Here is a 25399-nt window from a genome sequence, read left to right as displayed (position 1 = left end):
TGAATTCCTCTGCTCAAATATTAAGCCGGATGATCCTACTCGATATCTGTCTCACTGTGTTAGACGACCTCCACAAGGTCTGAGAACCAAATAAGCTATCACCCTAGTTATCCAAGGGAGCGCCTAGTGCTTACTACATAAATAGGCTAAACTGCTATCTACGGTGTGGAAATGTCTGGTGAACGATAAGACTCGGTACACGGGAAGGTCATCAGAGGTAAAGGAGGAACAGTGATCAGTAGCTCTAGTCAAATGGCTAGGCACAAGCCTGGAGAGATAATATACGTGCACCATGGGGCAGATATCTCTTGTATTGTGGATGAAAGGCATAATTATAATCAGGTGTAAATCGCATAAGAAAATAGTATAGCGTATATGACGAAAGATGATGAAGCCAACTTCACCCCCATCCTAAACTTGAGCGTTCACCACCTTCGCCTGTGTACTCGCGATGTATTTCACTGCTACTGCTTTGGTCTCCGTGGTCTGGACCTCGGACTCGGTCTTGGGATAAAATGAGACTTTTCCATCCACACCTATCACACCCTCGCGGTCTAAGTGGCCACGGCCGCGGACATAAGGGTCGAGCTTCCAGTAATTGAGTCTCATCTGTTCAATTATATCGTTTCTGCGCTCCTTGACAGCGGTAATCTTGACGGAGTCGTCCTCTTTCGCAACCTCAATCCACTCGGCAGTCGCCTTGAGTAGGTCCTCGCCAATCTTTTCTCGCTCCGACAAGAGGGCATCCCGGGCAACGGTATCTTCCATTCTCTCATTCTCGCCTTCTACAGGCTCAATGAACTTGTACTCGTACTGGTCCTTTCCACCTAGCTCCTTCACAAGCTGCTCAGGGGAAATGTGCTTCTCAAGGTCTGCAGCAGTGTAGGTGAAGTCGACCTTGGATACGATCACGGGATCCATCCATCCCTTGATAATCTTCCAAATCCCTATGGATATCTCAGTTACCATTCTACGGTGAAACAGAGGCGAAAGGATGCTTACCAGAGAAGATCCATGGTGCGTTATGGATCAGCATGACTCCGAGGGACTCGGGATAGTTGGCCTGGAAGCAGTCAATCAAGAACTTCACTGGCGCATATTCCTAAACAGAACACTATGTGAGCCATAACCATGATCAGTCGAGGTCAAATCGCTTACCATGTTAGAGAGCGAAAAGCCAGTCATATCGAATATAATATTCTAATGCGTCGCGTTAGTGATATCTCGTTTCATTGTGACATCGATTGCGCCTAGGGGTGCGGTTCTGGTAGAGGTGAGGAGCTACTTGGTACGTACCACAGACTCAACCGGGGGGACCAAGACTAGTCGTGCGGACTCAATGACATGCAGGATATAACGTTTGATCACATCTTCGCTCTGCGCTTTCGGGTTGTGTAGTCGTGCCTTCACGATTCCGATCGGACGACCGGCACGGTCTGTTCCATGAACGTAGCATTTGCCCATTCGCATCTGCGCCAGAAATGTACTACCGGCCTTTGCCTTCTCGGGATTCGATTTATTCTCAGATTCTTTCAATGCACGCAGTTCGCTGTTGGAAACGATCATTTCATCCACATGCTGCTCTTTCACGCGCCACACCAAGGCTTCGAGCATCATCGCAAAAGCCTTGCTGACATCCCACTTGCGCGCCCGGATAAAACGGAGGAGCAATGAATCGGGGTGATCTTGTTTGGCTGTACTTAACAAGCTGCGGCGGATCTCATCGATGGAGGCCCTGTTCAAGCAGTCGCGGATGGTCTTCAACTCGGTACTGTTGATCCCGAGACCCAGTAGGATCTGATCCAGGTCACTTGGAAGGTTTGAATTGCTGGTGTTGGACACGGTCTTGGAAAGAGACGAGCTCCGGCGGTGGACAGACCGAGGGCGTTTCTCTTGGTTCTCCAGCGTCACATCTTGAAATTCTGGCTGAGGGATATCATTCAATGTCAGAATAATGGACCATATCTGGCGCAACTTAGCTTCCTGGTCCGATGACAGATTGCCCACGTATCCCGGAGAGCTGGTGACAGCCATGGTTTTAACGATGATGAGAATAATAGCACGCGGCAGTAGGGCCCAAGGACAATATTGAGAAACATCTACCAGTCCCAGCGAAACTGACGTGATACAGGGCTCCTATTTGTTTCTTGGGAGTCTAACCTCCGCTCCTCGCTGATCGGCCGTTGCATATGAAAGCCACCCCCGCAATCCTGATCGACAAACCTCGGATCTCGATAGAGGAAGCGGGAGCCAAGCGCTGAATATTTGGTTTCCCCTCTACTTAACCATGGTCTTCTCGCTCATTGGTGGATGGCCCTAAACTTTTGTCTCCAATACTTGAATGTAAGCCACACGCTCGCACTGCTTCCCCGAAGGAGAATGTGGATTGAACGTGGATGAAGGTCTGAATACTGTCGGGCTGCGGTGTTGATTGTATAGCTGTGGGTACGTAACAGAATAGCTTATGACGTATTCGTCCTACGATAGATGTGTTATATTGTCTAGGAGTAATTACTACATTCTCGGTCTGTCAACCGACAAAGCTGCCACACATAGGTTCATCGTGATCAGAGCCGCGGTTAGCGGGAAGGATAAATACCCTTGGTGTTTATGCCCAGATAGCAGATAATTAATGACAACGCCCGACAGCATTATTCCGCTTATTGAGGTATATATTCTCGGTGTGGAATATGATGATAAGCATGTGCGACACCGTGCACAATCGGCGAATGGGAAAATGCCGTCGTGTTTCGCGAGAGGTCCGATCAATAGCGTCTCGGGCTGGCGTCATCTGGGAGTCATCAGGAAGATAGTCGTGGATCTTAGCAGGCATACTGCATCTCTATTTGCCCTTGATATGCTCTAGGTGACTTTTACTGGGCAGGAGGTGGAGATGCGCAAGGTATAGATGTAGGAAGCACACGAGCGTAACGACCGAGGTCTCCTCTTTTGAATTTACCACTTGTCTAGTGAGTGACTCAATATGTGAAAAGGTTATATTAAATTCTGAAGGATTATATGTTTCATTAAAGCTATCAGTTGATTTTCTCCACTGAAGTATCGATGTGTAATGGATTTACGGTGCAATATGTATTAAAATACTCAGCCCACAACATTCTCCGCTCGATAAATGCTCTTCTTGCTCTCTACTAAGAATGCCATTCAAGTTGGGTCTCTAGCAACGCATGTCTATATAATGTGAATTGTTTGAATATGACCCAGGCATTGTATCTCCTTTGTGGTACGGTGTACCTTGCATGTCCGCGCACTGTCTAAACATGTCATCCACTCTCCAAAGGAGAACATGCCGATCCGTTGGAATTCCCGCGCTCTCCCTGTTGGCTCGAGAACAAGAGCATGTCCAACATCCGGCGCTTCGGTATCATAACGCATGAGCAGCAATGTTTTATAGCTTCCATCTTCGATAGGACGTCTATCAGGTTTGAAATCCCATACAGTCATGGTGTTTTGTACGTATATTGGCGGGCGGATGTGGTCGCCTTTGATCTGTATGTGGAGCACAGCGCCGGTGATCGTAAGCCGCCCAGTAAATTGGTTATATCCAAGACATTTTGTCTCTACGCGTTCGACCTTCGCTTTGTTCTCTATCTTATGTGTCAAGTGCCCGGGGCGTAGCCGATAGTCAATTGGAACGCTGATCTGTTTCCATGACCATGAAGGCGTCCCTATATCCTCTCGTCGCCCAAGCTCTGGCCACCGTGTTGACCAAGCGAGACATCGCAATTTGTCATTGTTCCATATGCCTAAATCATATCTATCGCGAAGCGCAGCTTCAACCCGCTCGATAAAACCACTCAGCGCGATGATTCGATCGGATCCTCTGGTGAACTTTCTCCACGTATATTCCTCAACAACACTCCTCCACAGTTGGTAGGCAGCCGGGTCCATTATTCCATGTTTGGGAGTCAGGGCTAACCTCCTCACCCTTCGATTATCAATATCACGGAGTTTGTCAGGCGTCACTCCTCCCATCACGCCCACTGGCCTTCTCGCTGACGCACCCTCACAAAGGCAATCCCAATATATACCGCTCTTTGTAAGGCTAACGATGCGGCGCGAGAGAAAGTTTTCCTGGAAAGTCCAGCCGCGAAAGTCAAGCTCCCCGGCGGGTCTACAGTCATCGTTCCCACTTTCCATTAGCCACTTAAATCTTGTTTCAGCATTTGAGCATTCCCGCATTGGGACGGAGGAGTTCATATCGTATAGAAATGGACGGTCCTTGGCAGCCTTCGACAGACGGGTACCGTCGGTCAGCGCGATTGTAAACAAGGCCCGACCATATATAGACGCCATTCGGGGGGCCTGGTCACACCAATCGGCGTCGTCATTATCAGTAGGTTGAATAATACACTGCGAAGCCATGTTAACCGTATCAGCTGCTGTATACTACAATGTCATACGTACTAGTGCGTCAACCCACAAATACTGAATTCCTAGAGCGTGGACTATCTCGCAGGCATCTTGAATAGAATGATCAAGTCTATCGGCGGATACACCCTCACAGAGCTTCTTTAGATTGTTCCGTTTGAGAACCATAGGGTGCTTCCTGGGCCACCGGTAGCTGAGGGCACAGTACACCGTGTTAATGTCAGGGTCAACAGTTATCTTCACCATGCGGCTGTTACGTCCATATTGGGAGAGATCTATGAGGCGCTTTGGCAAACACATGTCGAAAGAATTATCGGAGCACTGATCAAAATGAGAGGACAAACAGTGGTGGAGCCAATATGCCAGGAGAACTCGGACCCGGTCTATGTATTGGCCACTCCCGGAGTACTTTTTGAGGCGACAATAGATCCGTTGGAACTCGCCTGTAAGTCTCTCAGCTGTGCTAAAACAGTTCTCTATATTCTGGGGGTCCTCACCTTGCCGTTCCGCAGGTATACAATATTGTAAAATCCGAAACTCCTCCAATGTTTTCATGAGAGTTGTATAATCGTTCAGCTCAATATCATCCACTATACCCGCTTCATTGGTATCGTCTATCTCACCTACCTGGATTAGGTTGTCCATTATCCGTTTGTGCATCCTGTCTGATTCCTTCTTGAGCGTTTTCTCTGCCATGTGTGTTTCCGACTTGTAAGGATACTGCCGCTGGTTTCTTCTTTCACGGGATATTTGAACGGTTGCTCCTCTGACGCTGCCCCCTTTGCCTTGTCGGGGAGCTAGGCTAGGACGCAATTATATATCGCGTTGATCTTACGCTGAATCTGTGGTGGCACGTGCGTGTCACCAGTTAATCCGTTGATAGCTTGGCTTATTCATAGCAGAATGAGATTTGGATATTAGCCAATAATCGACCTCCAAGACTTGACGTATTAGCCTTGTGCCGACCTCACAGCGGCCCAATTTGGGCCCGGGTCGGTACGAGTTCAGAGCTGACGACGAAATATGCAAGCCCTATAGGTTGATCGCGAGGCAGACAGACCCACCGAGGAGAGGATAATGAAGCTACCCCTCTTTCTATAAGCTTTTCGTATTTGCATCTTATTTTCTTTTTCTTTTTCTTTTTCTTTTTTTTCTCCTTTCCTTGAGTCAACAGGACAGTCGCTGCAAGAATGAAAGAGGGCAAAATTGCCAAATTGTACTTTTCATTGCTAAGGACAATAAACTCGTAGCTGGTTATTCTGCCACCATAGGCATATGTTGAAGACCATGGAGCACCTCCGAAAATGGTTGGCTTTAGAAAGCTTCACTAATAGAAGGGCCTGTATATAGCTTCAAGACTTGGTGGACTTGGTTACTGTTTGCTTCCGTGTTCTCGTGCCCTGCCTCCTGTTCCAAGTCTCTTATCTTCCACCTTAACAATAGCCATGATAGGTTGTGACTGCGTATCCAGCGAGAGTGTATTGCCTAATAGGTAAGGGAAATGTGTAGCGCTTTTGTCAGACTGATTGGATGGGTAGTCAATCTGTTAACGTCCCATTACAAATCGGTGCTGACGTCTTGCGCGAAGGTTAGAAACGGCAGGATCGGAACATCCTCTGTACGTATTACTAACCTAAATTGTTTGTGGATGTGTAGGTAAACCAGAACCTGTAATTGATATAGGTCTCTCTTCGGGCAAGCTTAGGGTTCAGATCAAGGGCATAGAGGTGGATTCCCAGTCGTTCCCGGCCATTACTGGGCTTATTAACTGCCAATTGCCTATCAAAGTCGAACAAATTCCGCTTTCAACCTATGGCATAACACCGAAGTTGCGCAGATTTCGCGACAATGCGCCCAAATCATCATTATCTCCAACTTCCCTAATTTCTCCTGCATGTGTCTCGCCTTTGACAGAATACATAAATGCAAACTCCACGAGAAATGATGCCAAGGTGACGATACTGTGGTACAGAATGAGAACCCTTCCCTTCAAGCAATCTCAAGGGGACTTACAATGCGATAAAGCTGAAGGCTTCGGCAGCGTACTTCCTGCTGCAAACGGTCTCGCCGTTCCAGAGGACGACACGACAGCTAATATGGTTGAAGTCTAGAGCTAAAAGAATAAAGGCCGTAAGCCAACTACAGTGGAGGCGTTAGTGTAAGCTAAGGGAGATGAAGTCAGGGAAAGGGCGATCCTCGACTGACAGATACGAGAATGCTAGGTCAAACGCCAACACCGGCAGGAAATTGCCCCTTCGACGCCGTGTTGCACAGCTTATTATCAAGGTGATGGCGTATAATGCAGGGGTCAGAACTGCCTGATATATTGTTAGAGTAACGGCCATGCTGGGAGCAAACGAGGGCAACTTGCAATGACGAGGGAATATATAACCGTCGTAGTTTTGGTGTGCTGAACTGCCCAAGCTGTAATACCCAACACCACAATTGCACTACTGCATTGAATGACATGGATGCACAGGGAGAGAATGCTCAGGGCATCACCTGTTCGACCGCTACCTGTCATCGTTGATGCCAACCAAGTGTCTGATTTAACTATGGAAAGAAAACAATTACACTATCAATGCTCTACACGTACATTCTGGAGTTGAAATACGTAGGCAATGCAATCGGGGTTTCCTGGGTCCTGATGTCACCAGTCCATCAGTTTTAGGTTCTGGCTTCTGTTACCTGGAAAACCCGACCCGTATATTCTCTGGGACAATCTGGTTCCACGAGGCCCTTTCCATTGATTTATGTCTCCGGTTCCAATGGTAAACAATGGTGAAGCGAGATACGGAGGACCTTTAGAAGGTATTAATTGGATCTCTTTCAACATTAGGGCTAAAATTACTGCTTTGGGAAGTCCAGCTAGCGAAGTTCACGTCATGATGACAATTTGACTTTCTCCCATTTGGACCTACTTGGATGAGTCTCTCATTTCTATTCTCTTGACTCTGACATGACAGTTCATGGCTTTCTTTTAGCTAAATCTCAAGTAAGAATAACCTACCCTAGGTGTGGTGCAGCCGTGACAGTGTTAGCGATTGCAATGACCCTCGCGGAAACTTCTTATTGATTCTTTCTGGGTTAGTCTCGGTCACTGCCAACCCCAACCTTAACCACAAACTCTGTCATGTCATACGACTCTTCCAGGCTACATATCGTCCTTCCAATCTCGGAAGCGTGTAACTCCGCTCAATAAAGGATTTAACACAGGGGGAGAAGGGGGTGGGTTAGCACAGTACCAAGAGCCTCAGCCATAGCACGTTCGTTGCTAACGGTGATGCCCTCCATGGCAGTTCATTTGGCTGCTATCATGCCCTGGAAAGCACAATTACATATGACCTTGGTGAGGCACCCTATTACGCCCTGTATGTAGTTGCAGCGATCAACAATTGGGGTTGCCGGATGGCCACGGGGCTGTCGGTCGAGCAATCCCTCGGTTAAATATTTACCCGCGCTCAGCACTGATTTATGCAAATGCTGACTACTCAAAGCTGGATAGCATTTGGCACGTGACTGCGTTCCGAGCATAAAAAATGTGACCGAAAGTAGAGGCGCCAGAAAAAATGAAACATCGTTGTTGCAAGGTATCTACTTCCACCCACTGTAGGCTGCCAAATTCCGAGTTTTGAAAAGATCCTCAGCAGATCCAGTTCGCTTACTGCTTAAAATCTCCTTTAGCCAATGTAGGAAAAGCTGCGTCATCGGCTGTTTTAGCTGGTGGAGCATTTCGGGCTACCATAAATGATTGGTACCGGCATCCGACGTCCCGATCTCGCTTAGATCGTCAGTACAATTTCAATGCCCCTAAACGTGATTCCCAGACAGCCGGTGTTTGACTAGAAGCTTGAATGTAGCCAAGCTTACGTGCTGTCTGCAGACAACCGCCAAGTTTTTGCCCCGGATATCAAGAGAATCAAAGGAACACCGACATAGCAGCTGGCGGCCCCGTCTCCACTTAGATCCATCTTTTCAACGGAGGCGACAGCATGGTATCAAAAGTGCTGCAAATGGAGACTTCATCATACTCCTGATTCATTAAACTGGTGGTCCTTCGCTTAGACCACCAGTGTTACTTCGTCATTTAGTGGTTCGGTACTTTTCTATACAGTTAGGTTAGGGAAATGGTTAAATAGCTTGATAAGCCCTTGATGGGAGGGAAAGGCCTGGATAGCATCTCTTTTCAAATATCTGTTTTTGTTGTTTCTGTTCGGCGAAACTTCGTTGAGTGAAGTTTCCTTCCATTCTTTTTTTCATTTCTACGTATACTTCATTGACTGAAGTTCTTTTTTCCTTTCACTCCTTCGTCATCTATTCTCTTTGACTCAACATGTCTATCTCTAAAGTAGCAAGTTTGTTGCTGGCCTCAGTTTCGCTGGTCGCGGGTCACGGCTATGTCTCGAGCATTGAGGTAGATGGTACCACTTATGGTGGCTATCTGGTCGACACGTACTACTACGAGTCCGACCCTCCCGAACTGATCGCCTGGTCCACCAATGCTACGGATGATGGATATGTCGCGCCAACTGCGTACGATAGCTCCGACATTATCTGCCACCGTGGCTCTGCTCCTGGTGCACTGTCCGCTCCGGTAGCTTCCGGTGGAACGGTGAAAATGACCTGGAACACCTGGCCCGACGATCACCATGGCCCGGTCATTACATACCTAGCAAAGTGTAGTGGCTCCTGCTCTGATGTCGATAAGACATCTCTGGAGTTCTTTAAAATTGATGCTGGAGGCCTGGTCGATGACACGAACATCCCCGGTACATGGGCTTCGGATCAGCTGATTGACGACAGCTATAGTCGCAGCATCACCATCCCCACGGATATCGAGGCGGGCTACTATGTCCTTCGTCATGAGATTATTGCTCTTCATGGTGCCGAGGATCTCGACGGTGCTCAGAACTATCCCCAGTGTATCAACTTGCAAGTCACCGGCAGTGGTACCGCATCGCCTAGTGGTACCCTGGGTGCTGCCCTCTATAAGGACACTGACCCTGGTATCTACGTCGATATCTGGCAAAGTATCAGCTCCTATACCATGCCTGGGCCATCTCTCTATACCGCTGGAAGCACCGCCACTGCCTCTGTAGCTGCCGCTGCCACCCCTACCACTTCAACCACTCCCACAACCATCACCAGCCCTCCCACTGAGGTCGCGGTCGAGACGAGCGCCGCTGTAGAACCTTCTATTCCATCCCAGACGACTCAGATCGCTCCTTCGACGACGGCCGTGGTTGATGACATCGCTAGTACGGCCACTTCGGCCTCTGTCTCTTCTACTACCTCGGGTGTCCTCAGTGGTTCTTGCAGTGACGAAGGTGCCTGGTACTGTAACAGCGGCACGGCCTTCCAGCGCTGCGTGAACGGGCAGTGGGATGCATCACAAAACATGGCTGATGGCACCGCCTGCACGGCTGGTATTTCGGACACGTTGACTATCTCTGCTGCCAAGGTACGCCGCGACACCCGTTTCCTTCGCCATCGTCGGGCCCACGGTCATCGCAAATAGATTGAGAGCTGGGGTATGACAACGCACATAGTTGGAGGTCGAGGTTTTGGGGGGGGAGTAGGGAGATAGCTAGAAGATATCTGGTGAACGTGATAATTAGCCCGGCATTGAAGAGTATTTTTACTCTAGGCTCTCCGCCGCGTTCTGTTCCCGTTGGTTATTGACATATCTAGAATAAATCTGCTCTGGAGCACTACGACGCTATCCACATACTCAACTCACATCGTACGAATTTGACGGCCATTCGTAGAGATCCTCTCCTGTGTTTGTAAACCTAAACATTCGAGTGGATGTATTACCCACAGAACCAACTTCAATTATTAACTGTCAGAATATGACAATAGCGCCGATAGAATATATAGATATGCACAAGACAAAGATAAGACTCGACAAACCTCAATAGGACACGAAATCCCAAGTTTCCCAACATTCTTTACCTGGCAACTCTGATTGCTTAAATATACATAAATCTGAATGGGCTAGAATAGTTATATAATTAGTAATATAATCTCCTTTGACTCCTGTGAACCTTGATATTGTTAATTGGCGGTAAAAAGATATAATATTTAGGGAGACAGGGAAAGCTGTATTTATTGTTAATTAAGGATACTTCACTCGTAAGTTAAGAAAGTTAAATCAATATTAAGTGTAATAAAATGAACTCTGCGCAATAGACACTAGATATAGTAAGTTGTTGCTAAGCTGTCTCAGCCTTAGTATATAAGGTGTTTCTCAGCCGCGAGGACGAGGGAGGTTTGGAGATGCGGGCAAATAGCAAGGCTGCACCACACCGTCGTGTGATAGATTGCGACTTCTTGGTAATTTGAATTTTGATTGGTGGTAGCTAGTTCAGAAGTATGTCCCTGAAGTGCGTGTAGTTATTATATTTCAGCATATAGGTATCTGGTATGCACTAATCCAGATCCTATCTCCATACGGAGTATATACAAACTACATCAGGGCACTCAACTGCCCCGAAGACCCCTCACCTGCCCTCCTCGCGATATCCTTATACTCATCCTCAAAGAAGAACTTGTCCTGACCGAACGCCGGCTGCAAATCCGTCAACCACGTGGCATCGGGACTCCATTTCGCAAAGAAAAGCTCATCACACCAGTTTGGATTGCGTGCCTGCAAGAACTTGAGCGCAAACACCCTCTCTCCCGCAACCACTGTATCCCCAACCACAGCAACCTTACCGGGACTGGCCGACATGGATGGTCCACGAGCCGTACGTGCTGTACCGGGAAGTCGCGAATACGCCCCGCTGTAGATCTTGAACGCATCCGCCAACGGAACGGAGAAGTAGTGCCTCGCACCAGTGTCTCGTTCGACGAACATGTAATACGGGATGAGGCCGAGTCGGGCCTGGAGACTCCACATGTGTGCCCATGTCTCTGAGGAATTGTTGATGTTTCGAATCAAGGGGCCTTGACATCTAATCTGCGCGCCAGTCTGGCGGATGAGTCGAATTGCCTCTTGGGTGGCGGGGACTTCGAGTTCCCTGGGATGACTGAAGTGCGCTTGGATCGCGAGCTGTTTGCCGGATGCGACCACCTCCGAGAAGAGATTCAGGACATCCTTTGCGTCTGGGTCCAGCAAGTAGCGGTATGGCCACCAGGCGAGAGACTTGGTTCCAATACGGATCGTGGCGAGGTGGTCGAGGTTGTCTGAGGAGAGCAGGGGCTGGATGTAGGATCGGAGAACCTCGGCGGGGGCAACCATGGGATCGCCACCGGTGATCAGAACATCCTTGACTTCTTTGTGGGTCTGAATATATTTCTGTAATTGGGCGGCGTCGTTGGATTTAAATGTCTGGCCCGATCCGACAGAGGTGAATTGAGCCCATCGGAAGCAATATGTGCAGAAGGCATGACAAAATTGGCCCTACATTGTCAGATACATTCCGATTTAGAGTTATAATTATTGATGGATGATATACCTCCGACGGAAAGAAAAGCACTGTTTCACGATATTTATGCTGCATCCCCGGCACCATGACACCATCTACACGAGGGACATTCTCCTCCTTCTGACCCGCTGGATGAGGGTTTAACCGTGCTCTGACCGACTCAGAAATGTTTTGCATGGCTACCTTTGTTACACCTGGTTCGCGCATCTGGGCTATAATATCTGACAGTTCACTAGGATGCAACATTCTTGGCTGTGGGAAGGAGAGCTGAAATAAAGGATCATTGGGGATATTGGACCTGTATATTTATTCAAGGAGAAAGTCAGTATGTCTCTTTCCTTTCCTGTTTGATCATCACGCTTACCAGTCAATCAGGTTCTCCGTGACATGGTTATTGACGCGCATAGGGAAAACATGGGCAGCGGCCACAAATGGCTCTGGATCAACTGTTGGACATCTTCTTTTAAAGAGCTGTGGGATCATGCTCTTAGTGAGCTGGACATAGTGCTTTTTATGCATTCTGCTATTATGATATGATGGGAATTAACTAGGTAGAGGACGAGGGGAAAAACAAAACAACAAAACAAAACAAAACAAAAAGAAATGGTGGGATGAGGGTTATTAGGAGATATTGCACAGTTTAGTGACCCTACTAGTTTAACATCTTCCATCCTAATAATTTTTAGGCTGGCTGAACATCGGGGTTCCAAACGAGCAAATCATTCAGCTGATGTGGTCTTCAATACTCTGTAGTGGGGTAAAGCACCTGGTATAGTAGATGATCATAGCCCTTACTGGATAACTAGTTGATAATGCCTAGAGAAGAAACAGCCCACTCATCGCCCTAAATTAAGAAGCATTTCCTTTATTGGACAATAGAAACGAACTCTCAAGCGGAGCTCACAGATTCAAATCTGATAGTAGAATCGGCGGTGACCTAAGTAAGAGGTGGGCTTCTTGGGTTCACCTTGCGCATGTAGCGGTTGCAGGGGGAATATTGCGTAGGTATGTGTATAGATCAGGGAGAGTCCGATGAATTTAAGTGGCGGCAGTAAACCATAGATACTGGTGGCCTCATGCTAGGCTAACGTTTAAATTCTGTCACTGGACCCAGTGTTGAAATAAAGACACACGGGTTCACAAATTGATTCTGTGCAGCAAAATGTGGATGTGCAAAGTTTTGAAGAGCACTGACCCAAGCTGCGTGGGTCTGGTGGCTGGATATCAGTGGGTCCAGGTTGGTACAGCCCCTCAGGTACTCCGAATATCACATCCAGTTATGGTTTAATGCCACTCTGGAGGGGCTGAATCGCTCCTTTTTACAATCTATCCCACTCCATTTCAACAAGTAACAACTAAACAGGCCTCAGAGAATCATAGAATGTTATGCCCTGCAAGGACTGTGAGCCAACAACGTCCATCACTTCTTCCCAGGTGAATCGAATCGGATGGCGTGGGATTTGAGATTGCAAGACCAGCTTAAGGAGAAACTTCCTTCCGTACTGTCTGGCTTGGCTGTAGTTGCTGTTGCCAAGCGTTGGGTGAGGGTCAGTCACCACCACTAACATCAGTTAGCGGGATCCTCATCACGGCAAATATGATTGATTCATTCCCCCACGTGACATCAAAAGACAGTTCGCACAATACATTTATGAGTGGATCAAGATTAGACGCTGGTACTTTTCCTGTCTCGGCCTTGTCACTGTTTATCAGCTCTGCATGATCGGCCATCTTATTAGGTTCCCTGCTGGACCCAACCGGAACCTGGTGATTTGTAGGTACGGGTATGGAAGACACAATCTACCTAGACCTTGATAGTATAGCCCGTGGGTTTATATACAACGCAAAGATAGAGAATAAGCTAAAACAAGAGTAAAAACCACGTCTGTATTGGAGAAATTATTCTTTTATGCCTTGGAACTACTATGGATTTTGTCGGGGTCTAGCTGGTATTTGGAATTCATAGCGTGATAGTAGCAAACCCTTCATTAAGACCTCCTATGGTACGTAACCGATTCGAATTCCGCCGTTCCCTACCAGGCACCTGATCACGAGTCCCAGGAGTCAGATCCGGCTTTCCTTGCATTTTCTAACGACTTTTTGTTCCTAGCCATTCTTAGCGATCGAAAAGAGCTTTCTTATACGCAATAATGGGGGGGATGGAACAGTTCAAACAATATAAAGTACAATATGACTTGCAAATTGATATACAGTTGCTGAACGAGTGGAACCCGCTAACAGTCGGCCGAGCTTAAACCCCAGTGAGGAACTCCATACAACAACTGATAGCTCTCAACTCCGAAACTACTTGTGATCCTCAGAAGTTCACGCAGTCGCAGCAATTGACGCAGATGTTAGAGTCACAATTCTCTTCAGGGATAGGGAAATCGACCCGGGCGCAAGGAGGTAGTTGAGGGATAGATACAGGGGTGCAACAACAGCCGCAACAGCAGGTACTCATGTCGACATCATTGGCACAATTGTTGCCGTAGCGGTCAGTGCAAAGAGGAATTGGAGGGTCTTGTCCGCCACCACCAGGGCAGACGTAACAAGAACAGCTGCCAAAGGAGTCAGGGACGCCGTTGTTGTTGCAGATGTTTGGAATCGCCCTAGCTGCGATATTCTCTTTCTTCCCAGCAAGGACTGCACCGGCCAGAGCTAGGCCCGCAAACGGAATCGCAACAATCGCTTTACACTTCATTGTTCGTACAGAGTTATATTAAATAGGTAGGATTATAGAGTAAGATAAGGACGTAGCAGCGGGGGCACTTTGCGTGGGGCATCAGCCTCGATAAAAAATGCATATGGAGGGAGACCATATGATCTAGAACCGTGCCCGTGTATTATGACTCTTGTCGCGGTGACATTGCCATGACGCACGGCCCACGGCAGACGATATCCTATCCATTGGTTTGGAGCACGGGTTGCACGGGTTGCTCGAGATACACTAGGATCCTATGCAATGCTTTTACCTCATTTTTGGTCTTTCAGGTGTGGGCTACTTTGTGTTTGAGCAGGGTAGTAGTAGGGAGCGCAGGTCTCGTTTAGCCTATGATCTTTGCAGTTCATAACCACAACTTGAGTTAATACCTAGTGTTGAGAATGACTAATAGGAAGAGACTCTTAACTTTGAAAGTATAAATAGAGTTTAAAGAGCATAAGAAGTATTAAAATTATCTAATATTTTTATGGTAGTGGGAAGGGGGCTGTATGCTCTAGAGTGAAAGGACACAGATATTCTGGTTATTGATATCAAAGATGAAAACTTGTGGAAATAGCGAGTGATGGTGATTGTGCCATTTATGCTTCCGGCAGTGGTGTGATCAGAACGTAACTCTAACTAGTCTAGACTACGGTCGAAACAACCTGATATTTAAGCAACCATGGTCTACACTGTCTTCGTATCCGATCGGAGTTGGAGCGAACCTTTACCTCTGGACACCCATCGTTGGGATCCATATTTTAGATTACACTGTTGAGATAGCACCACCCTCTCTTTCTATGAACCTGGATGAGCATCACCACTGAACCGATCGCATCCTTTGTGAAGATCCTCGAGCCAAATTAGAACATTTCTGTAATTTCTGACAAGTCCCTGCAGTCTATGAGCCAGGCAGGGGTCATGACTCGCATCCTTCTTCGGGCCATCACCCTTAGTGATTATATTAGATATATCCAGAGACAGTATTGCAGGAAGACTCAGCTGGAGAAACTATCTAAATTAAACATAGAGTAAGATACGCGAGAGGTATTTACTAGTCAGTTACTCGATTGAGTTCTTGGGGGATATTGCCACCTAATATAAGGACAGGAGTAGGATTAAGCGCAGAATCCATTGTAGAACAAGTCAATACAGGTTGGAGCCTTCTTCTAACCAACCCATAGCATAGAGGTAAATTGCCATGTAGCGATTACACCAACTCTCTAGCTGTTGCATCTTTTTCCTTTACTCGTCTCCCCTAATTTTTGACATTCGGAAGCTTCTTCATCATCCTCTCCTCCATCCTAACTGCAAGGGGAGGCTACGTTGCCGATTGGAACGCAGCTCACAACTTCAATCCTAAATGGCCCGCACACGCCAATTGTCACAATGATCAAACTATTACCACTGGCCTGCTCCTGGTTCTCAGTTTCCTGGTCTGTCTCACCCTGACTAGAGTGAATCGGAATCGTCGTTATTATCGTAGGAATCGTAGTCTAAATCATTGACTTGGCGATATTTTTCCAACGCTTCATATGCTTCAGCAGCCGGCAAACTGCTAGGTATCTCAGCTGTACGAAGATCATAGACATCCAAACATGGAGGACCAGCAAGGTATGGGGGCAATTCCCGTTCCATAGTATAGGGGACTTGGAGCTTCGGACACCCGGGCCGTGCTTCATGCTCTCGCGACAGCTTCCATGTCACGGTCCTAACATAATAATCCAGTTCCCCTGGTCGAACCTCATCACGGATCCAGCGCTCGCCCCCCAAACATGAGCTACCAGTCCATTTGAAAAATGACGTCTCGGATTCATGGGGAGTAAGTAAGAGTCCATCTTTCCGACGGAAATACCACTTCTCTGTGGCTTCGCGGGCGATATAGTCGACCTCATTCTTACGTCGCTCAATGGATTCAAACTCGATACAAAACCGTGAGACGCTCTCCGGGAAACGAACTTTGTTCACCCATGTTGAATCAATCCGGAGAGGTTCATCGTCCTCCCAAAACCAGAAGTCGGTATATCGAATCGTGAGCGTGATCTTTTTGGGATAGAAATGCGGCATATCGAGTGTCGCTTGAAGCCGATCGCCCGGCTCGAGTACCCACATTTGTGCGAAGATGCGAATAAAACGTGGTTGGAGCTTTTCGTAATCAGCATCCATTATCTTGAGACAATCGCTCCACGTAGCTGATCGTGGCTTCCTGTTCGGCGCGGTAAGGTATTCAGTATGCTCGGCGAAGATGAACGGCATAAACCACGCTTCGGTGTAGATTCGTTTACACGTCCTGAGGAGGCCCGTCGAGACATGCTGTGGGCCATAATGACCTGGTCGAGTCCAATAGGTCTCTTTCTCGTATGCTCGAGTCGTGTCATCATAACTAGACAGGACAAATGCAAATATCTCCTCGCGGATCTCGGATGGTAGCCGTGAGAACAGCGGACTTTGGCGTTGATCGTGCTCGAAGGAGAACCTGGGAGGGCCAAGAATCTCGCTCATGTTTGGGTCTAGTAGATGTACTCTTAGGGTTACCGGTTGATTCAATTGCCCTCCTTGGTGTTGTTAGGATTCGCCGCACAAATTTCGTCGCATTCAACAGGGAAATATTCCTCATATACGATGAATTGATAAAACATTGGGCCCTTGAACTGGTCTTGCTGTCATCATCTCAGATCACCTGTTGTTACCCAACACTGCAGCCTTGTCTCTGCCTATTCCACGTGACACCACTACTCCGCTTCGGATGAGTCAGTGCATGATCGCTGCAGTGCCAGCTATCGGGGAAAGCTTCCAGTGTATCTGCAACATTGGATAGTATCGGTTTCATGTGCGGGAGCTGATAGAAATATATACTGAAGCAAGGGCTAAATTCTTGTGCGATATAGGTGACATAGACATTTCAGGCCAAGCTTTCATTGACTCAACCCCGACAATCAGTGACAATTCCGAAACTAACAATTGGTACAAAACATTGCAAGACAACTATTTCCTGTCACGCTGCCTATATTTGGGCAGTCATAAGCACGTTGGTAAACCTTCGATAAATTTTGAATAAGGCCGATCCACTGCGTACACTGAACGTCATGCCGGTGCTGTAAGACAACCGATGAGTGATGACTCCCTGGTACTAAGCGTATGCATCGACCTATCTGTCCTTATTCTCATGGAAAGCAGTCTCTTCCACAGTGGCAATTGCCGGTATCTGTGTCACAATATCCAAAAGTGTCGGGGCAGCATGTGGCCGGATTGGCATTGTCACAGTGTTTCTCAATACACTTTCGCTTGACGTTCATCGTGGGACATGCGATGACCGCAGTAATGAGAGCGAGAAAAAGCGCGGTCGACATAGAAATGAGCTTCATTATGGAGACCGTATTTCCGGAGGTTTGTAATTGAGTTGGACAGTTTGAGATGATGGTATCAAGTTCAGTTCGCAAACCGGAAAACATGACCATATTGATGTGTTTGCCTTGCACTCATAACACTTAGCAGAGCATCATACACATGGCCACTTCCACATTTCCTATTGTGCTTTTAGTCGGTATTGGACAACAACATAGCCATCGTACAGTGAACGCCTGATCGACATTGGATCACAACACTGATATTGTACTGTAGGTACCTGATCGGCACTGAATATTCTACACACGCGCCGATACGCGCTTAGCGATTATGTTATCGTATTTTAAAAGTAGAATATGTGAACATGGAGGGAAAAAGGTTGTTGGCGTATATTGGCTCTTGTTCAGCCGAAGTACGGCCGGCAGCAGCCGATTAAAACACGGATTTTTTGCTTAGCCCCATTGGCATTTACAAGCCAAGTGTAATGTATCTACCAGCTTGCATGGTAGGAGTAGGCACTTTCTCCCGTAAAAATAGCTCGATCAAGGGCGGGAAACCCCGATGGCATATCTAAGTTGTAGTTTAGTGAGATGCAATATCGATGATGTGCACCGAAAGTACTAAATTGGGTAGGTATTGATCTACAAAACAAGATATATTTCCATTCTATATATGGGATTAGGAACAGGGCTATGTCAACTGATCACGAGGTTACGGACACGTCTACTCCAGTTTATATGCGGCATCCCAGCATGTAAGTCGTAGTCGATTGGAGTACTCCACATCTTTGCACTATGTGCTTTCGCAGCAAAATACCCCAGATAGACCCAACTCTTGATTTAATCTGCTTGGCTCTGACAGGGGAACCGTCAGCAATTTACGTAAGGCTTTGGAGAGGGACTCTCCTGGGAAGAACTTTATGCAGCCATCTTCATCCTATATACATCAATCCCTTACTTATTCTGGTTACAGATATCCATTTTCCCATATACCAATACGCCACTTGGATTAGCTGAGATACGTTGGGGCCACAATGTAAGGACTCAATGTTAATATATGCCTATGTTAATAGTCTTAACACTGCATTACCGTGAACTTCTAGGTTCTCACTAGGTGCCTCTGCCACGCACAAGTTTCCATGGCTCGCAAACTATAATTTAGAATGCTTGAACAACCTGGCTCATAATCTGCATTTTTTCAAGAAATTGAGAGCAAGAAGTGTCACCCGACAAAATGCCTAACTCCATTCCGGATGTTTTCGTCTAGATAGATAGAAGTCGCGGTCGTTTCTGAAAGAAACAATATTGAAAATCCATCAACTTACCGATTTTATGACATGGCACGAAAGCCCTTCTTGAATCAGGATCTTCCAACAGCGTTTATCAAACAACGATACGTTTCTATACCGCCGCCATCATCACTGTCCTAGTAGAGCCAGTAGTCACATGACTGTACTCTGGTGATCTTAATAAGAGGGGGATAATCAATCTCCCACTGTCGGACAAATATCGAAGCCGACGCAGGTGTATGTTGTAGCCCACTAATCATTGCTATACATACTACTGTGCTGCGGGTCGAGTAAGTCGCGTAGGGCTATCAGTTGAGAATGTAGCACCGAATGCGATCATCAATTCCAAGACAGCGAAAGATGGCTGAAGCAATGCGTCACAAAGTAGTACCCTGACCAACAGAGGAACCAGTTTTGAGATATAGAATTAGGTCTGATAGACCTGACAACATGCTGTACGAGATTAGTCCATGCCTGTCTCATGCTTAATAGTGGATTCATTGGCATGAGGCTATCTATGATGAGAAACAAGACTGGGGTTTGTGCAATGAGCACTAGTACAATACCAATACAGTCTTACCTGTCGAACCTTACCATAAGTAGCCAGTAGAGCTAACTGCTGTCCTGCATTAATAACCTACAAAATGAATTGGATGAGTACAGAAGAGAGCAAACTCTCGCTCTTAACACGTTGGCAGAGCCAACTGTATCTAGATCACTGGTTGCATTAGACCCTTCTGTCAAGTTCCAGATGTGACGCCGCGCATGAAGTTCTTCTGGAATCAGGGAAGTTACTGTGCGGAATAGGCGGGGAAAAGCAAATGAAACAGAATAGACAAATCCTTATGCACTACAAACACATCATGTGGAGATGGTGTATTGGCGTTTATTATGAGGAATGGAGTTGAAAACATCCCAGTCACAGCCGGCGAAGTTGAAGCAGCAGCAATACCAACAAGCTCACCCAAGCCATAGTGGAACCTTTTAGGCAAATCAAGAGGCGAAACATTCCATTCAGTGTTGTTGTTATTTGTAGGTGCCTGTAGGTAATACTCCGGAAGGGCTGGGTTCGGGGCAGGTTCAGCGGGGAACTCGATCGACTCTAGTAGTATTTGCATGGAAGATATGATATAGAAGCTCACCATACCAGGGTTCTGGCTCCCCACGTGGTCGTGGAAAACCCTGGTTTCTGCAACCTCGGCGATAATCCACAGTAAAGCCTAAGTGGGTAATTACAGGATTGGGGTGCGAAAAGTAGCATCGGGATTGGTTGTGCAAAGGGTGGTGGATCGACTCCACATCCCAATGCCGAATGACGAATTTATGAAGACGTGATTGTATTGATTATCCAACTGTGCGGAATTGCCGCGCTCTTTTTCCTTCTTCTTAACCAACGGGCCCACCCACTTTAAGAGCCACAGTTCGCCCGCTTGTTTATCACTTGTCACGTCTACCTCAAAATGGCGAGCAACGCGATCCCCCAAACACCACGTGTGAAGCTTAATGACAATGTGTCTATACCAATTGTAAGACTCTCTGCGGCTGGGTCTGCTTGTACACTAATCGATGGCGACAGCTTGGTTACGGCACCGGTACGGCCTGGTACAAGAAAGGCAACGATTCAATCAACCGCGAGTTAGTGGAAGCAATCAAGACGGCAATTCGCCTGGGCTACCGTCACTTGGATGGTGCTGAGGTATATGGCACCGAAGCCGAGCTGGGTGTAGCAATTAAAGAGAGCGGAATTCCACGCGAGGAACTCTTCGTCACAACCAAGGTGATTACGAACATTGCGGATATTCCAAGTGCCATTGACCAGAGTTTGCGAAAACTCCAACTAGACTATGTGGACTTGTAGGTGCAATTATGACGAGTGATCAACAGAATCTGACATCTTGAAACAGATACCTGATCCATTCACCTTTCTTTGCAAAAAGTGACGGCGAACTGCAACAGGCATGGGCAGCCATGGAGAAGGTCCAGCAAACTGGAAAGGCCAAAGCGATTGGTGTCTCAAATTATCACCAGTCACATCTGGAGACCACGCTCAAAACTGCAACCATTGCACCCGTCATCAACCAAATCGAGCACCACCCCTATTTGCAGCAGGAGGAGCTGGTCCGCTTCCAGCAGGCAAAGGAGATCAAGATAGCGAGCTACAGTCCCTTGACTCCCATTTTGCGTGCACCGGGAGGGCCAGTGGACCCCAAGGTGGCTGAATTAGCTGCGAAGTACAAGGTCACAGAAGGAGAAGTTCTACTGAGGTGGTCCGTGGACCGCGGAGATGTGGCAGTCACCACGAGTAGCAAGGAATCTCGGCTGCAGGAGTTTCTTCATGTTCTTACATTCCAGCTGACCCCGGAGGAGGTGAGAGATATTTCTCAGCTTGGTAAGGAGCGACATTACCGAGTCTTTTGGCGGAAGCAGAATGGAGAGGAGTAATCGCAGGACGCTCACGTTTGTAACTACCTTACTTCACAGGGAGATAATCAATATCAGCCTTCGCTCGCCACAAAGCAATACACTAAATCGTTGCATTCTTTTTGAGGTGTAGCCTCAAAGTACCCCCTATCATTAAGCCCTAGATATGCCAGCAAGTCAGCCATAGCTTTAGATTCGTAACTCTTCGTCGAAGTAGAAGATCACGAAGCCAACGTCGCCATACTGCAAGGATTATGCGCAATACTAGTGGCATCGCTAACTTATGTCTCCAGAAGGAGTATGGAATTCTTTTAGGTGTCTTACAAGGATTTGATCTCAACGGTGAAGCTGCGTTTGTTGGATGAAAGCGGATCTTCAGTGGGACATACATCCAGTATTGGGACTCAACTCGGCAATAGAGAGGTTACCCCACATTCCACAGTGTAGATAAATGCGGGGTAGATATCAAACATCCCATATCATATCTTCCGCAACGCTTGATCCCGTCTTTATGTATCTTGGGGGCTTTGAAGAGCGTTTCCACAATTCATTCTAAATTGCACAATCCTTAGTATGTCAACGGGTCGGAAATCCTCCCACGGACGTGGCCGAATACGCAATGCAGCCCAGCTGGAGCGCAAACGCATCTTAGACCGAGAACACCAGAGACTCCGACGTCAGAAGGCCAAGCGGCTATCTGACACGATCCAGGAGGAAATGTCCCAGTTGCGACAAGACCTCACATTGACACTGGGTAGATTGGACAGGCTCTGCCAACTTGTGCAAATTCATGAAGTCTCGGACTGTCTCAAGACTAGTAAGGCAAATATAGGAGTGATGGAAGGTGTAACCAGCGGACACGCACCGCCAGTCCCAGTATGTACTATGTTAGGCAAAGTGCGGATCACACCAAATCACTCGGCTTCCACACATACACATCCACCTGGCGGTTGCCCAGTAGATAGCCACAGACTGGACGACGGTAAGGGACTCTACCAGCCCTTTTCTACCGCCAACCCAACCATTGCATCTACCTGCGAATGCTTCTGTGGTATCCATCATCAAAGCATTAAGGAGTGCACAGACTTCCATACCATTCAACTGCTGCTAAAGGCCCACACCGCCATACAGTACACCCCAGCTGCACCACAGCTCTATCCGCGCACCCCCAAGATAGCGAGTTTACTATTATTAGAGGACACCCTTAACCCTGTTGTCGAAGTAGTGGGTCCTATGTTGAAGAGAAGCAGCCCTGCCTCACTGATTGATACAGTAGCCATCTATTTGATCATGTACCGCTTACTGCGAGTGGGCCTATTCTCTTGTTGATAGCATCTTATCACTTGAACGCACCTCGTCCTAACACCTGCTAAATGCACAGTGGAGAGTCTACCCTATCCCAGAGACCTTTCGAGATGTTCCCTCATGGTACCGTCCGTCGAAGCTCCAGCGAACTCAGCCCCATCCTATATGTATCGACTTCCTTGCATGGCCAGATCTACGGGAACATCTTATCCTGAACTTCGCTTCCTTAGACAAACTCAGCTTTAGCAGATTAACAACAGATGCTATTACTGTCCACTGGCCTGGGGATCAATATGCAATAATGAGAGACATTGAGGGCGACTGGGCTTTGAATCCACAATTCGAGGATCATGTTTACACCTACTCTAATTGGAAGTTAAAGCGAGGATGGGCTGACAGATTCCCTCATCTTGTACATCTAGTAAATACCTTTGATCATTAATGGATGAGCGTAAGGGTGAATAGTAATGAACATATTCAAATTGGTGCATGTAAAATAGTTTAACCCCACACGTACGAATGTGAGTCTTTCTCTTACTAACAGGGCTCCTTCGTTTATGCGGGTGGACGACCTCGTCCAAGATTGCAGTGGGTAGTCGCTGATCCCCTTCGGGCGGGGAAGAACACATCTCAGGTACGTCGGAGTTCCTTGCAGGGTGTCCGCAGTGCATCCATTGTGCTGCGAATGCTTGCCCAAGACCAATATGTGTAGTCTGGGTTGCGTTCAAAAATGGTTTTTGAGGCTCAGCATCAGTGATTGAAGACCTTGCGTCGAATCTCACGTAGCTGACATCTGGATCCACCTTCGGATTATCCCTCTTCTACCTTGCCGCCAAGACTGTGATAAGCATGCATAAAGTGAAGATTCTGTTCGTTTAATGAAAGGGCTTTCGCCCTATAAATGGTCAAGTCTACCATCTCAATCCCGCTCCATTGTACCGCACAACTTGGATTTCCAATGCTTTTTCAATTGAACTAATTGCACAATGACGATCGCAAAGAGGCCACCATTCGATAGCGAACTGGAAGTACTCTTGCAACCTCTCCTACATGCGCTTGCCCAGCCAGGTGGTCTACCTCTACCAAAACTAGGGGATGTTTTACCCACCGGCCTGTCCCATGAGGAGCGAACATTCCCCGGCCCAGACGGGAACCAAGTGACGGCTTCCGTTTTCTACCGAGAACAATCCGAACCCAGAGAACGTCCCGGCATATACTTTATTCATGGTGGAGGGATGATTACTGGAAACCAGTTCTCGACTATATCCTGGGCCTTGCAGGCTGTCCAGGAACTTGACGTGGTCTGCATCTCTGTCGAGTATCGATTGGCACCAATGCACCCTGACCCGGCACCACTTGAGGATTGTTATTGTGGGCTTCTGTGGACCGTCAACCACGCCAAGGAGCTCGGCATCGATATTTCCCGGCTTCTTATTGCTGGCACATCCGCAGGGGGAGGTCTCGCTGCCGGCGTGGCACTATTGGCCCGTGACCGTGGGGGACCTCAAATCCTAGGCCAGGTCTTATCATGTCCTATGATTTATGACCGGAGTAATACAGTCTCGGCCAATCAGTTCGCCGGGGTTGGTGTCTGGGATCGTGAAAACAACCTGCAGGCGTGGAATGCTATCTTGGGGGAACGTAGAGGAACAGAAAAGGTATCGATCTACACAGCACCTGTGCGAGCTACCGATTCATCCAGACTGCCGCCGACCTTTATCGATGTCGGTTCTACGGAAACATTCCGCAATGAGGATATCCGGTTTGCACAACGACTTTGGCAAAACGGTGTAGTCCATACCATGTCGCGATTCTGGTTCCCTACTGTGTTTACTAGCAGCTAGATCACATCTAGAACTTGCTCCAGACATGACCACTATCTTTAGTATCCAGGCTGCCGATCGATCGCCATCGGTAAAGTGTAGGAGTCGGCAAGTGATAACGGTCTTTGCGGAAATCAACTCCGTTTCATTTCAGTCATCCTTATTGGTGTTATACGGAAGACCCGCAGTAGATTTATATCAGTTGAATCAGAATAGATGGACATCTTCCCCTTTTTTTCCCCTGTTCTCCGGAATCTCCGTAAATTTTGATCTTCTTTTACAAACCCCGCAGTGCTCGACCCAATGTATCAAGTTGTACAGTCTTGTAAGAGGCTTGACTGCACGACGAACGCCTAGATTATGCCACTACAGTGTAATAGTCGACTTCCTCTAAAAGGACGATATGAAATTTGATGTTCTGTTAGGTGATGCTAATGACACCTTTTGTCTAACAACTGGCTCGACCTGATAGCTATCGGCTTGTATTAAAGACAGGGTTTGCATAGGCAGCACTTATGTCCTACACACTGCGCATAACCTGTAATTTAGTACATGGAATTATTCACATAACTGGCCTATCCTCGGCAGGCTGTGCTTGCCAAGTTTTGCTTTTGGTGTAAATGTTATTGGAGGTGTGCTAAGACCAATCGCCTACCTTCAGAGACAACGACGAGGTGCGTGTTCGAAATGCACGATC

The 25399-nt window shown here is 47.4% G+C and overlaps 10 protein-coding genes across 10 annotated transcripts; 4 read left to right on the top strand and 6 right to left on the bottom strand.

Moving 5' to 3' along the window:
- Nucleotides 1-411: 411 nt before the first annotated feature.
- BDV27DRAFT_146131 (CRAL-TRIO domain-containing protein) lies at nucleotides 412-2034 on the bottom strand (the record flags this gene model as incomplete). Its single annotated transcript, XM_032070523.1, has 3 exons — nucleotides 412-947; nucleotides 1003-1102; nucleotides 1297-2034. The coding sequence occupies 3 exons, from the start codon at nucleotides 2032-2034 to the stop codon at nucleotides 412-414; spliced, it is 1374 nt and encodes a 457-aa protein (XP_031926495.1).
- A 1155-nt stretch (nucleotides 2035-3189) lies between these two features.
- On the bottom strand, nucleotides 3190-5085 carry BDV27DRAFT_158813 (heterokaryon incompatibility protein-domain-containing protein; the record flags this gene model as incomplete). The annotated part of the gene is made up of 3 exons (XM_032072770.1): nucleotides 3190-4371; nucleotides 4426-4832; nucleotides 4887-5085. 3 exons carry the CDS (start codon nucleotides 5083-5085, stop codon nucleotides 3190-3192), a joined length of 1788 nt encoding a protein of 595 aa, XP_031926494.1.
- Nucleotides 5086-5946: 861 nt separating this feature from the next.
- BDV27DRAFT_158812 (MARVEL domain-containing protein) lies at nucleotides 5947-6734 on the bottom strand (the record flags this gene model as incomplete). Its single annotated transcript, XM_032072769.1, has 5 exons — nucleotides 5947-5966; nucleotides 6023-6157; nucleotides 6214-6350; nucleotides 6403-6528; nucleotides 6595-6734. 5 exons carry the CDS (start codon nucleotides 6732-6734, stop codon nucleotides 5947-5949), a joined length of 558 nt encoding a protein of 185 aa, XP_031926493.1.
- A 1694-nt stretch (nucleotides 6735-8428) lies between these two features.
- BDV27DRAFT_7175 (lytic polysaccharide monooxygenase auxiliary activity family 9 protein) lies at nucleotides 8429-10001 on the top strand. The gene has a single exon (XM_032077395.1). The coding sequence runs from the start codon at nucleotides 8723-8725 to the stop codon at nucleotides 9905-9907; it is 1185 nt and encodes a 394-aa protein (XP_031926492.1). The 5' UTR covers nucleotides 8429-8722; the 3' UTR covers nucleotides 9908-10001.
- Nucleotides 10002-10858: 857 nt separating this feature from the next.
- On the bottom strand, nucleotides 10859-12338 carry BDV27DRAFT_158810 (KamA family radical SAM protein; the record flags this gene model as incomplete). Its single annotated transcript, XM_032072768.1, has 3 exons — nucleotides 10859-11794; nucleotides 11850-12117; nucleotides 12184-12338. The coding sequence occupies 3 exons, from the start codon at nucleotides 12336-12338 to the stop codon at nucleotides 10859-10861; spliced, it is 1359 nt and encodes a 452-aa protein (XP_031926491.1).
- A 1590-nt stretch (nucleotides 12339-13928) lies between these two features.
- BDV27DRAFT_129918 (uncharacterized protein) lies at nucleotides 13929-14571 on the bottom strand. Its single transcript, XM_032067315.1, has one exon. It carries the CDS (start codon nucleotides 14518-14520, stop codon nucleotides 14137-14139), a length of 384 nt encoding a protein of 127 aa, XP_031926490.1. The 5' UTR covers nucleotides 14521-14571; the 3' UTR covers nucleotides 13929-14136.
- Nucleotides 14572-15591: 1020 nt separating this feature from the next.
- Nucleotides 15592-17167, bottom strand: BDV27DRAFT_129917 (uncharacterized protein). Its single transcript, XM_032067314.1, has one exon. It carries the CDS (start codon nucleotides 17020-17022, stop codon nucleotides 15973-15975), a length of 1050 nt encoding a protein of 349 aa, XP_031926489.1. The 5' UTR covers nucleotides 17023-17167; the 3' UTR covers nucleotides 15592-15972.
- Nucleotides 17168-20613: 3446 nt separating this feature from the next.
- BDV27DRAFT_165470 (aldo/keto reductase) lies at nucleotides 20614-21608 on the top strand (the record flags this gene model as incomplete). The annotated part of the gene is made up of 3 exons (XM_032073946.1): nucleotides 20614-20679; nucleotides 20730-21007; nucleotides 21058-21608. The coding sequence occupies 3 exons, from the start codon at nucleotides 20614-20616 to the stop codon at nucleotides 21593-21595; spliced, it is 882 nt and encodes a 293-aa protein (XP_031926488.1). The 3' UTR covers nucleotides 21596-21608.
- Nucleotides 21609-22147: 539 nt separating this feature from the next.
- On the top strand, nucleotides 22148-23321 carry BDV27DRAFT_158806 (uncharacterized protein; the record flags this gene model as incomplete). The annotated part of the gene is made up of 2 exons (XM_032072767.1): nucleotides 22148-22882; nucleotides 22956-23321. The coding sequence occupies 2 exons, from the start codon at nucleotides 22148-22150 to the stop codon at nucleotides 23319-23321; spliced, it is 1101 nt and encodes a 366-aa protein (XP_031926487.1).
- Nucleotides 23322-23865: 544 nt separating this feature from the next.
- Nucleotides 23866-24723, top strand: BDV27DRAFT_165469 (Alpha/Beta hydrolase protein; the record flags this gene model as incomplete). The annotated part of the gene is made up of 1 exon (XM_032073945.1): nucleotides 23866-24723. One exon carries the CDS (start codon nucleotides 23866-23868, stop codon nucleotides 24721-24723), a length of 858 nt encoding a protein of 285 aa, XP_031926486.1.
- Between the last annotated feature and the right edge of the window lie 676 nt (nucleotides 24724-25399).

Source organism: Aspergillus caelatus (genome assembly GCF_009193585.1).
Source record: "Aspergillus caelatus strain CBS 763.97 unplaced genomic scaffold BDV27scaffold_114, whole genome shotgun sequence".
In the NCBI taxonomy this organism is placed as follows: domain Eukaryota; kingdom Fungi; phylum Ascomycota; class Eurotiomycetes; order Eurotiales; family Aspergillaceae; genus Aspergillus; species Aspergillus caelatus.
This window is presented reverse-complemented; position numbering and strand designations above follow the sequence as displayed.